A 13,773-nucleotide genomic window follows, 5' to 3' on the forward strand; every position below is an offset into this window, starting at 1 on the left:
TGATGCCGGTTACTTCATCGAAGCCAAACTCCTGCCGGGAACTGAGGAGTTCTTTAATGGTGGGGACCTCACCTCCCAGGCCAAGTGGGTGGACCGCACTTTGCTCCAAACTACTGCGATAGCAAGGAAGGAAGAGCCCGTTTTGGCTGGTGCTCAGAACTTGGAGGGCAAGCTTCAGGGTGCTATCAAGTCTGTGGACAAGATGAAGGATGAGGTGAATTTCCTGAAGACCCACCTAGCCACTTCGGAGGAGAAATTGAAAACTTCTGATGCAACTGTTGCCTGGCTCTCCGAGCGTGAGCTCACCTTAGAGAGTCAGGTTAATACTGCTCAAGGTTGGGTGGCCGAGCTGGAAAAGGAGTTGGCTGCTTCGGTGGCATCGGCGGATGCTGCCTAAGCTGGGGTTGCCGCTCTGAAGAAGAAGAATAAAGAGACCGTGAAGGAGGCTAGGGATGCCATTATGGCCACCGACAAGGCGATTAAGGACTAGGTGAAGCTCTTGGCTCCCAAGTTTCACGTGTCTGCTGTCGGTGCCTTCAAGACCATCAAGGATGGAAAAATTTTCAAATTCTCCAAGAAGTGAATTTGTGGTTATGAACTCTTTGTATTGTAGATTTGAGCCGTTATTGACTCTTTATTTTGTATATTTATGGCTCGGTACTTTGCCTGGTAGTCTGTAAGACATTATTTACCATTCTACCGATTTATCGTTTTCAAGCCGTCTTGAGGCTTTCATGTTTAAACGTTTGCGTTATGGCTTTTGCACTGTTAGTCGTTTTAGCCGTGCTTGAGATCTCGTTGGCTCCCGAGGTGATCAGTCCCGGGGGTGCCATGATGTCACTTGGTGAAAATTGAAAGTTACTAAAATGCGTGTTTAAGGTGATAAATCGGGAGCCAATTAAAATATCAAGCAAAGAAGTAAGGTGAAAATAAATGATTTAGCTAACAATAACATGTTTGAAAAGAAAGTAACTTAGAGAAAAGGAAACTAGCGTGTCACTAGGTTGGAAATATGACGGGTCGTCTAGATGGTTAAGGGCTCCTAGGAGTAAAACCTTTTTAAGTTTGCCACATTCCATGTTCTGGGCACGTCCCTTCTATCCAGCCGCTCTAGCTGGTAAGCACCGTTACCGATTATTTCCCTTACTTTGTATGGACCTTCCCATTTGGTCGCCAACTTGCCTTCTCCCGGAGTCGGGAAGCCTACGTCGTTTCGTCGTAGGACCAGGTCATTTGGTTTAAAGCTCCTTTTTAGCACTTTGGCATTGTACCACAGTGATATTCCATGCTTCAACGTTGTCTCTGACAAGTGGGCCATCTCCCTGGTCTTGTCAACTAAATCCTTCTCCACGGCTTCCTTGACTCCGCCTAAGAGTAGTCATGGGCTCGGTTCCCCAATTTCCATGGGTATCACCGCGTCGACCTTGTAGGTGAGCCGGTAGGGCGTATCCCCGATGGAGGATTGTGGTGTTATGCGATAGGACCACAGGACCGACGCTAGTTCGTCTGCCCATGCCCCCTTCCTTTGGTCAAGTCGCTTCTTAAGACCCTGGAGGATGACCATGTTTGCCGATTCGCCTTGGCCGTTGGTCCAGGGGTGCTTGACAGATGAGAACTTCTAATTTATCCCTAAGCCAGCGAGGTACTCTCTGAACTTTTTGTCGGTGAATTGTGTCCCGTTGTCTGATATCACGACTTCAGGGACTCCAAATTTAGAGATTACCTGCCTCCACAAAAATTTTCGGCGGTTCGCCGAGGATATGCTGGCTAGCGGCTTGGCCTCTACCCACTTTGTGTAATAGTTGATAGCCACAATTAGGTACTTGACCTGACCAGGACCGATGGGGAAAGGTCCCAATAGGTCAATCCCCCATTGAGAGAATGGTCGGGAGGCCATCAATAGACTCAGCTCAGCTGTTGGCGCTTTGTAGAAGTTGGCATTCTCCTGGAACTTCCTGCACTTCTTTACGAACTCTTGGGAGTCCGACATCATCGACGGCCAGAAGTAGCCGGCCTTGACGAGTTTCTGGGCTAGGCCTTCCCGCCAATGTGGTGGCCACAACACCCTTCATGGACTTCCCTCAGAACGTAGTCAGTCTGGTCAGGACGCACTCATTTCAGCAGGGGTTGGTTTAGTCCCTCTTGTATAGTTGGCCTTGTACTATCACGTACTTGGCCGCTTCCCTCCTTACCACCTTCGAAGCCTTCTCGTCCTTAGGGAGTTCCCCCATCTCCAAGAAGTCGGTAATCAAATCCATCCATGAGGGGATGTCGGCTGCTTAGGCTATATGTAAAGTGACCGTTGGTTCCTTTACCAATCCTTGAATGAGAGATTGGTTTGCTGTGCCTGGTTTTGTGCTCCGTAGTTTTGACAGGAGGTCAGCTCAGGTATTCCTTTCTCATCAAAACCTTCACTCAACTTTTTGACCCTTTCTAAGTATTTTTGCATCAATAAGTCCCTGGTTTGATATGTTCCGTTGGTTTGGGAAGTGACGACTTGAGAGTCACTGTTCACCTCCACTCTGGTCGCTCCGACTTCTTCTGCTAAGAGCAGCCCACCAATGAGGGCTTCATACTTTGCTTGGTTGTTAGAGACCAGGAACTCAAACTTGATTGACTGCTCATATACCATTCTGGTTGGGCTCTCTAGGATTATCCCTGCTTCCCCAAACATTTGGTTGGAAGCTCCGTCCACATGGAGTTTCCACCGCATGTTCGGGATCTCGTGAGGGTCTCCAGTTACCTCTGCCATGAAATCGGCCATAGCCTAGGCTTTGATTATGTGCCTGGACTCATATTGCAGAACATACTAAGATAGCTCGACTGCCCAAGTCATCATCCGTCCCGCTAGGTCGGCCTTTTGCAAGACTTAACAGATCGCCTGGTCCGTTCTGACGATTCGCAACCTTCAAGATGAGGTTAGGATCGCATATGTTAGTTTTCCAATTTACTGTATCTTAAATTCTGTCCTTTGTAGTGCTTTGCTAACAAAGTAGGCCGGCTGTTGGATTCTTCCCTCTTCCCGTACCAAAACGGCCGTCAGGGCTTCGTCCGTTACTGCTAAGTACAAAAACAGCGTTTCCCCATCCTTGGGCTTGCCGAGAACTGGTGATGCTGACAGTATGCTTTTGAAGTGGTTAAAAGCCTCTTCGGACACTGGAGTCCACTCGAAAGCTATTCCTTTTTTCATCAAGCTAAAGAATGGAAGGGCTTTGGCCGCTGACGTGCCGCGAAAACGGGATAAGGCCGTAAGCCTTCCGGCCATCCTCTGCATGCGTTTGATGTATCCCGTGCTCGTCATCCTCAAAATTGCTTCGCACTTCTCAGGATTGGCTTCAATCCTCCTCTGGGATATCATGAAACCCAGGAACCTCCTAGCCTCCATGGCAAAAGCGCACTTGAGGGGGTTGAGCCTCATGTTGTGTCGTCAGAGGGATGCGAACACGGTTCTTAGGTCACCGACTAGGTCTTCTGATTGGCTGGTCTTTACCAGGATGTCATCCACGTACACCTCTACCAACTTCCCAATAAGGTCGTTGAAAACTTTGCTCATCAGCCTTTGATAGGTAGCTCCTGCATTCTTTAATCCAAACGGCATTACCTTGTAGCAGTACGTGCCACCTAGCGTTATGAACACCATTTTCTCCTCATCCAGTCGGTGCATCGGTATCTGGTTATAACCAGAGTACGCGTCCATGAAGCTCAGAAAATGGTATCCCGCGGCTGCGTGCACTAAAGCATCAATGTTGGGGAGGAGGAAGGAGTCCTTAGGGCACGCTTTGTTAAGGTCAGAGTAGTCTACACACATTCTCCACTTCCAGTTGGCTTTCTTGACCAAGACTATGTTCGACAGCCAAGTCGAGTAGTCCAGTTCCCGGATGAATCCCGCTTCTAACAAGCTGGTCGTCTGCTTGGCCACCTCGTTGGCTCTCTCCTGGGACATCTTCCTTCGTCTTTGGGCTATGAGGTTGGCATCTGCCTTTACAGCCAGGTGGTGTGACATGAATTGGGGGTCGATCCCTGGCATGTTGGCTGATGTCCAGGCGAACAAATCACCATTTGCTCAAATCATCTCTATCAAAGGCTCTTTCAGGTTGTGGGAGAGGTTTCTATTCACAATAGTGAACTTGTCCTCCGAGTCCTCAACCCTAAACTTTTCTAGGTCTCCTTTAGGCTCTGGTCTCGGTTTGTCATGAATCCTAGCGTTTAGATTGGCCAGGAAGACCCCAGACACCTCCTTCAACTTCTTCCTTAGGGAGAGGCTGGCATTGTCGCACGCGATCGCCATTTCCAGGTCTCCCCTGATAGATCCCACCGATCCATCGTCGGCTATAAAATTCATGGTTAGCAACTTGGTACATATTATCGCACAGAACTCGTTGATTGTTTTCCTCCCCAAGATAAGGTTGTATGCCGTGGAGTCCCTCAGCACGACAAACTCTGCCATTAACGATCTCTTTCCTTGACCTCCCCCTATGGAAACCGGGAGGGAGACTATCCCGTCTGGCTTTATAAAATTATCTCTCAGATCGACCACCCCATGATGGTGGATTTTCAGGTCAGTTTCTCGGAGGCCCAGAGCGTAAAACACATTTCGGAATATAATGTTGGAGTGAGTGCCAGTGACAACGAGAATTCGCTTGACCAACCGCGTTCCCACTCTTGCTGTGATTACCATGGGAGGGTTCTCTAGTGTGTCATGGAACCATTGGTCCTCTGGTGCGAACGATATTGTTAGGGTTCTCCTGGGGGAGGGTCCATGGTTAGTTGATGATACGGCCAGAACCTTAGTGTCTTTTTTGCTGCCGACTTCAATCTCGGTGCTATGTCCCTTCCGACTACAACATTCACGACAGTGAGGCCACGGTCGTTGTCTTCTTTTGGCTCTTGCCTCGGCTTCACAACACGGCTTCTGTCATCGTCAGACTGGTCGTGCTCTCGCATCCTGGGTTCTCTTATGAAGTGTGAGAACTCCGCCAGTTTGCCTTCATGGATTGCCTGTTCCAAGGCATCTTTCATGTCGAAGCAATGTTGTGTTTTGTGACCAAAACCTTTGTGGTAGTCACAGTAGAGATTTTTGTTTTCGTTAGTTCTGTCCTTGAGTTGGCGAGGTTTCAACAAGATGCTCTTATCGGCTATCTGTTGGAACACCTCAACGATCGGGGCCGTCATAAGGGATATAGTTCGTGAACCTTCCTACTCGGGGGAACGATTTGAAGGGTTTAGTTGGCCCTCCGTCTTTGGAGTGCTCCTTAGACCTTTCCTCGTTCCCGGGCTGGCGAGCTGGAAGATGGACGGGTTGCCGTTTGTTGGCCGCCACCACTTGGCTGACCTCCTCGTTGTTGATATACTCTCGCCACATTTTGGATTTCCTGCATGGTCCACACAGGTTTGGTAGTGAGGTGTTTCCTGAAGTCTTCATTCCACAGCCTGATTGTTAGGCACAGGCTAGCTACCAAATCGGTCAGGCCGTCAGTCTCTAGGCATTTGTCGTTGAACCCACAACCTCTAGGTTCATCCTAGCCTCAAAGGCCTTTAGGTGTTCCTGGGGGTCCTGGGTTTCGTCATATCTCATGTCCGTTGGCTTGTCGAAGTGTTTCGGCAGCCGAGCCTCGAGAATGGAGTGGTGGAAAGGCGTTGCCCCCATGATTATAGGGTTTTATCGCCTTCTCGGTCTCTCTCTGCTCTCTTTTCGGTATTCCTCCTCAGCGTGTCTTGCTAAGTGTCAAATGTAGACTATAGGGTCTTGTCGTCTCCTCAGTATTTCCCTGCTTTCCCCCTGGCACTCCGACTCTGCACGAGTTGGGAGGGATCAGGAGCCCGTTGTACGCCTGGCGTGGTCCCTCCAAGGGCTTCTACCTCGGGCTTCCCCTCTCCTTTGAGGAGACTGGGAGCGAGGTTGGCTTGAGCTGGGCTGGAAGCGCTCCCTGGTCGCCAACTCCCTCTCAAGATTTTGCACCCTGTGGCGCAACTCCTGCATTATTCTTGCGTTGTCACTTCTTGTTCCTCCGAAAAGGGCGTCTTTCCCAGGAACGGGAGGAGAGCTCATCCCCACGGGAGGGAGATCTCATGCATTTGTGAGAAGAAATTAAAGAGGCCACCCTGCTGGTTTAGTGAGTGTTCTCCTCCTCGGGTGGCTCGCCTCCATCTTGCCCTTCCACTGGGTCCAACAGGAAGTCCATTCAAGCCATTTTCCCACAGACGGCGCCAACGTTCGGTCTGTCAATTCCTTGACGGGTTAGAGGTTCTGTATATGTGATGGGGAAAAAGCAGGGACTTGGATCTGGGGAGCTGGTGAGTAAGCGGACCTCCTGGGCTAGGGTTGAAGGGTGGAAGGTTGGAGCCTCGCGACCTCTGGAGTTAATGGAACGATGAGTGGGGGAGTCACCTGCAAAAGGGACTCCAATGCCCAAGTTAGGATCCATACAAGGTGGCAGGAAAAGTAGGGTTTTGATCACGTACCTATGGAGAGTGATAGGGCCCTCCCAATATATACCCGGTACGAGGGTGGGTCCCATAGGAGCATACCTACCTTATAGGAAGTTTTGCTTCTCCAGCTGGCAGGTTTTACACAAACAGGGAGGTGGCTCGCGGGTCGTCCTTAACCCGGGCAAGGTGCGCTGTCGGGTCGGCGATCTGCCCGGTCCCGAACTCCGGCCTAGCTGGGTTGGGCCCGAACAATTAACAAATTCAAAAAAATTCAAACAACTAAACAAACCATAAACTTCCAAATGTTGAAAAAAATCTATGAGAGGTGAATATGCTACTGGTCCAGCAATGACGCTGCTGGTGGTCTTGATGATTTTGTTGGACACGGTGATGACGAAAAAAACTGATAGATTAGAGGAGGTCGCGGTGGTGATCGACAAGCGTGGAGCAGGAGGCACCAACGCTGTTAAATAAGTGTAGTGCAGGACACGACAACATTGAGGAAGCGACAGTGGATGAGTGACAATGTGGTGAGTGATAATGACCAGCGATCAAAATGAGTATAGGTAGTAGTGGTGGTGGTGGCGGCGATGGGACAAACAAAAAGGAGAGAGAAGTGATGTTGCCGATGTTAACCAAATGAAGGGGAAGGGTTCGCAAATTCTAATTTAGGGTTAATTTTACCGGCGAATACTGTCGAAAAAATTTACTGGTAAGCATAGCTTGTGACAAAAAATGGACGCTTCATTTAATTATCTTACCCTCATATTTTTCCGCCACTAAATCCAACGGTAATGGTTGCACCAATTTTTCTTTTTTCTTCCAATTATTTATGGCGAATTTACCATCTGAAAATTGAATTTGACGGTAACTTTTTTACCCGATGAATTTATTGCGGAATCCATTGGTAAACTTGCGGCGAGCTATCACTAAATCCGCCGGTATTCAACATTTTTCTTGTAGTGAACTACATATATATATATATATATATATATATATATATATATATATATATATATATATATATATATATATATATATATATATACACTTAAGAGCATCATATGCACAAAAAGTATCAAACAACTCATGAGAATAGCTACTCATTCTCTTAGATCAACTTAACCTCAAGGACAACTCATAGCCTCTAAAGAACATAAGGAGAAAAACTCATGACATCACAACCTCAAAATATATGTACTATTCCAAATATGTGCACTAAGGTATGATCTCTAACTTAGTTTTTCTTGCGACCCATGTTAACTTGAGCGTCGGCATCTGACGCGGCGGAAATTAGCCGATTAAGAAATTAGTATAGAAATAACGTTGTGAGTACAGTTCCTAACCGACGAAAATTCGCTTGTCAATTTAGAAAGGTTGTCACAAATTTTAGAATAAAAATACTGGGAGTATGAATCCCAGGTCGTCTCCCAACGAGTTGACAAGAGAGTGCTATTTTATTAGTCAGGGGTTCTCCGAGAATTTTTTTAAGAGTTGAAGAACAGGAAATTAAAGGATTGCGAAGTAAAGCAATGTAAATTAAAGAGATTTATGTATTCAGAATAAAAAGCCTTGAACGGGGGGATGATTAATTGGAAGTTCTATCCTTGTTGGATTTTCTCAAATGTAGTCTCAAGAGGTTGTTATTTTCACTTAGTAACCCTTACTAAATAAAGGAAAGTCAAGTGATTGAGCTAACTTTTATTCGCAAGTCCTAATCCTCTTCCTTGGGAAGGATTAGCGTTAGTGAATAGAAAATTAGCCAATAACTTCCAATTTAACTAATCACTTGAGCATTCCAACTCAAGGGACTCCTCTTAATCAACCCCCAAGTCAAGTTGGGGATCTACTCCATTGACATGATTACTACGTTCGAAGGCATATAAAGGGAATAAGAAGAAGACATAATAAATTGAATAATAACCAAGAATTGATTAAAGGTAAAAATAGTGCTTGCATTAATAAATTCTAAAAACAATCCAAATATAACTCTGAATAAGAATTAAGGATATGGAAGAGTAAGGGAAAAAGAAAACAAACTAGAGTAATAACTTCACGGAGGTAATGACTCTTCTCAATATCCAAAGCAAAAGCATAAAAACTAGAAATCTATGAATGTAAAGAACCCTAGAGGAAGTGGTAATTTCTCTCCAAGATTCCAATCTAAAACTAAAAACTAATGAACGAGATAATGTGTGAATGTGTGTTGAGTCTCTGCTTGTCCCTGGGTTCTATTCTATCTCTGGGCCGAAAACTGGGTCAAAACTCGGCCCAAAATTGTCCCTAGCATTTTTTGCATTTTCTGCAGGTCGCGCACAGTCACGCGTACGCGCCAGTCATGCGTACGCGTCGCTGTTCATCTTCGCGTGTCACGCGTATGTATCAGGGACGCGCACGCGTCGCTGTGGAAACTCAATTTCACGCGCACGCGTCAGTGATGCACACACGTCGCTCTTCACTGGCTGTCTTCTTTAATTCTTGTCCTCCTTCTATTTATGCAAGCTTCCTCTCCATCCTCTAAGCCATTTCTGCCCTATAAAGCCTGAAAACACTTAATGCCCAAATCACGGCATCGAATGGAATGGAGGGGGAATTAAAATTGATAATTTAGGGGCTTAGGAAGCAAGTTTTTAATCACAGCATAGAATTAGGAAGGCAATTATAAAACATGCAATTCACATGAATAAGTGTAGGAAAAAGGTGATAAAAACTACTCAATTCAACACAAGATAAACCATAAAATAGTGGTTTATCAACCTCCCCACACTTATACATTAGCATGTCCTCATGCTAAGCTTAAAGAAACCAAAAAGAATGAATAAGGACAATAGGACTCATGCAATGTAATGCAACCTATACATATGAATGCAACTATATGATGAAATGTCTATGCCTACTTGGTTAAGAAAATGAACAAGTCCTCCAAGACAAATAAAATTTATATTCCACTAACTCAAATCATACAATAAAGGATAAGCAAACTTGTGAGAAGATAGCTTAGGAGAGCTGGGAACATAGAGTCAAGTATTGAACCCTTACTGGAAGTGTATATGCACTCCAATCACTCAAGTGTATAGGGTAATCCACTCTAGTCTCTTCTACTCATGCGTTCTAAAATTTGTTCTTCATCTAACCAATCAACAAATATTTAGTGCACACATGCAAACATCATGAGGTCTTTTTCAAGGTTGTAATGGGGCTTAGGTAAGGGTGAGGATATATGTATGGCCAAGTGAGCTGAGAATTGAATCCTTGATTAACCTAAGTTCTCACCTAACGCACACACACACTCCCTATGCTTCTAAAATCATGCCTAACTACCCATAGTCTCACTTTTGTGTTTTTCACCTACTCATGTATTAAAATGTTATTTCATTTTAACTCATATGCATTGATCTTTTTATTGAACTTAACATTGGGGTGCTTTCATTCCCCTAAATTTGGATTTTTTTGAAAGCATTATAACATCAATGCAATTGGTTTTCATAATTCCATATGAGTAGTATTCAAATTCTTAATATTTATTAACTAAGCAACATACATTCTTATTACCCATAGTTCCCATAGTTTTCCACACTTAATTTGATACACAATCCCTATCTTAAGCTAGGCAAAGATTCAATTGGGATAGTTCATTATTTTTCTACTTAAGGCTAGTGATGTGGTAACATAAAGAATAAAAGGGAATTAAAAAGGCTTAAAGTGGTGAACAAAGGTAATTAGAATGGTAGGCTAATTGGGATAGTGAGCTAATAACAAATAATGGCTTCAATCATACATATGCATGAATACATTAAATAATGGACATATAGAATAGAACAAACCATAGATTGCAATCATAGAGGAGAGAAAACACACAAGAATAAAAATAATGGTTAAATAATGTAACCAAACAATTAGGCTCAAAATCTTACTAGGTTGTGTGTTCTATCTATAAACCATGTTCTAAATACAATCTTCAAACAAGTTTAACATAGTTTTTCGATTTAAATTAGTGAAATACTATAAAATAGGGTCTTAAAAAGAAACCTATTATTTTTCAACCAAGTAGAACATACATGCAAACACTTATTACTATGCAGTCTACTCTATCTAACAGAAGAAGAGAAAACTATTGGTGTTAAGAAAGAGTAATTACCTTCGGAAGTCAGGTACTGAACGACCTCCCCACACTTAAAGCTTGGTACCATCCTCGGTGCCATCAGTCAGGAACAAAGGGGAGCTGGTAACAGCATCTCCACAGTCGAGGTCATCATGGCTCCCGGTGCTGGTAGGTAAAGTGGAGTCCGGAGTGTCTGGTTCTTCTTTAGGTCGGTGGTTGCCAACAATCAGTTTCTTGAGGTATGTAAATCAGAGCTTGTGACGGTGCTTCATTCGCTTCACCTGTTGGTCTAGCCGGTCCAACCTCTGTAGTATCTGAAGGAGTAGCTGATTTGTTGACGGTGCTTATGATGTGGAAGGAGAAGGAATATCTCCGGCTGGGTCTGCAGTCCGGCTGATAATGGCTGCTGGCGGTCTGATGTACTTTCTGTGGGGACTTTCTGATCATCCCGTGGAATCATGGCCTTGGTGTCCCCAGCTCTATAGAAGACTCCGGCAGCTAAAAGTAGATCTGAAACCAAGGCAGAAAAGGTAGGTTGTCCGCAATCTGTACGTGTCCCATGGCTTGCCGGAGGTGTCTTGGTAAGGGGCTGGTCTGTAAGGATACACCAGGTGAGAACAGCCATGTCGGCAGTGAAGGAGGGTTCGTGAGTGCTTGAAAAGATGTAGTGGGACATGATTTGTGCCTACACCAGAGCCTCTAAGGTAAGTGCTGAAGCCAATATACCGTTGGGTCAGGATCAATAGTATCCATAGATCCATCTGCTGCCAGGTTGTGCTATAATTCTAAGGACGTCGTCTCAGTCAAATTGGTATGTCTGGCGCTTGAGAGAGGCTTCTTGGTATGCATCCAATCCTTCTGGAGCAGGGGGAAGATCTAAAGTTTGCTGAATGGCCCTTTCAGATATAGGGACTTGCTTCTGATGGAAATAGACAGACTGCAGGTTTGGCATGTGGAAATTGGAGTAGAATTCAACTACCCATGAAAGGTTGACCTGCCTTGGTTGCCTCCATAAGAATCCCCATTGTCTGCACTTAATGCGGGGTTCTACAAGATCAACAATGTTGGTAGGGAGGATGAGGAGGTGCTCATTGTTGTAATTCCACTCAGCCAGGATGGAAAACATCTGCTCATAGTAGCAGTTAGTGAACCGCGCAGTGTCCTTTGCTGGAAAGGCTTTCTTGGCTTCATCGACCTTGATAATCCTCTTGATTTGCTTTGTTGATGGCTTGACTGAAGTTGAGGGTGGTTCCTCCGCTGGTGCTCTTTTTGTTCCTCTCCTCGCCGGTGGTTTGTTAGCGGCTTCCTTTTTACCCTTTTTGGTGGCCATCCTGAAAAGGGAAAAGAAAGGTACATGTAAGTCCAAGGGTTGGGGCAAGGAAGAGGACAGTACAAGTGATAATTTTGCCAAGGTAAAGAAGGATATCATTAACACATGGTTGTGGCTTCATGTAATTAGGGCATCAATGGAAATATAGCAAGAAAGATGAGGGCAATTAAATGCAAGATGTTTATTAGCATGCCAACAAAGGCATGAGTAGCATAGGTCAAGCATTAATTGCGAAAATGTATTATCACTCGTAACAAACTAACAAGCACGTTTGTATTGACAATTATATTTAATTAATAAAATATAATGAGGGTTTTGTGAAAAACAAACATTAGAGTAGAAGAATAGAAAAATTAAGAATGCACAATGCCATACGGACTTTTCCACAAACACTTGGTATGCATGTAAAATAAGTTAGGGAAAGTATGAAATCCAACATGCATGTAATCCAAAAATTAATATTAATTGTCAATTCACTCCATAATAATCCACAAGCAATTATAGAAGAAAACAAACACTCAATCAAAATTCTAACACCAATTAGAATAATACAAAAATAAATATAAAATGAGAAGAAAGAGAAAGAATAGAAAGAAAAAACCTTGAGGAGAAAGTGATAAAGAGAGAGGTGATGGAGAATGTGAGTTGGGAAAATATGAGGGAAGGGGGAAGAAGAAGAGAGGAGTAAAGGTTGAAGAAGAAAAAGAAAAGAGAAAGAATGTAGAAGAAAGAAGAAAGAAGAAAGAAAGAAGAAGAAAGAAGAAAGAAATTAGGATTGAGAAAGAAAAGATAAGAAAAGTGAGCGTTGCAGGATTCTGGTGACGCGGCGTTGTCGACGCGTACGCGTGGGGCGTGCGATTGGAGAGGCGACGCGAGAGCGTACGCGTGACCGTGTTTGTGCTACTCGCGCGAAGCCAGCCTTGCACACGCACAACTCTCTGTTCACTCAATGTTGTGGCCCAACTTTGCATATGACGCGTGCGCATCAAACATGCACACGCGTGATCGCTCAGAAACTGAAAACGACGTGCACGCGTTAGGGACGTGTACGCGTGGGTGATTTCGTGCCTCTAGCACAGTGCCAGCACCAGACCATTACAACTTTCGGCCAGTACACCTTTTACGTCAATTTTTCAAGGCCACGCGTGCGTGTCATTGACGCGTACGCGTAAGATGCTAAAATCTCAAGTGGCGCATACGCGTGGGGTACGCGTACGCGTGATGATGCTTGTGCGATTGGCACACTTTCTGCACTGCTCCCACACAACGTTCTGCCACATTTTTTTGATGCAGTTATGCAGATGTAAATGCAGACTATATGCAGAAATAATGAGAAGAGTCACTAAATAAAGCTAAAAAGAAAGAAGAGAACGATCATACCATGGTGGGTTGTCTCCCACCTATTACTTTCTTTAACGTCCTTAAGTTAGATGGTCCATAAGCTCATTCCTCTGCTGATGGTGGATCTTCCAGGAGGAAGACCTCTAGCTCTTTATTGTCCTTCATTTTCTCACCATGATACAGTTTCAAGCGATGTCCATTGACCTTGATGAATTTGAAGCTTAAAGGATGACTCAGGTGGAAGACTCCGTATGGCTTTGCCTTTTTCACTCTATAGGGACCTTCCCATATAGATCTCAGCTTTCCTGGCATGAGCCTCAGTCTGGAGTTGTAAAGGAGAACTAACTCCCCAGGTTTGAACTCTCTTCTCTTGATATGCTTGTCATGCACAACTTTCACCTTCTCTTTGTATAATCTGGAGTTGTCATATGCTTCGAGTCGAAGGGTCTCCAACTCTGCTAGTTACAGCTTTCTTTTAGCGCCAGCTTTCTCAAATCCTATGTTGCATTCCCTTACCACCTAGAAAGCTTTGTGTTCCACCTCCACTGGGAGATGACAAGCCTTTCCTTAT

At 44.7% G+C, this 13,773-nt stretch overlaps 1 protein-coding gene across 1 annotated transcript; it reads right to left on the bottom strand.

Moving 5' to 3' along the window:
* Nucleotides 1-2,311: 2,311 nt before the first annotated feature.
* LOC140174413 (uncharacterized) lies at nt 2,312-2,764 on the bottom strand. Its single transcript, XM_072198864.1, has one exon. The coding sequence runs from the start codon at nt 2,762-2,764 to the stop codon at nt 2,312-2,314; it is 453 nt and encodes a 150-aa protein (XP_072054965.1).
* Between the last annotated feature and the right edge of the window lie 11,009 nt (nt 2,765-13,773).

The sequence above is a fragment of the Arachis hypogaea genome, chromosome 7 (genome assembly GCF_003086295.3).
Source record: "Arachis hypogaea cultivar Tifrunner chromosome 7, arahy.Tifrunner.gnm2.J5K5, whole genome shotgun sequence".
NCBI lineage: Eukaryota > Viridiplantae > Streptophyta > Magnoliopsida > Fabales > Fabaceae > Arachis > Arachis hypogaea.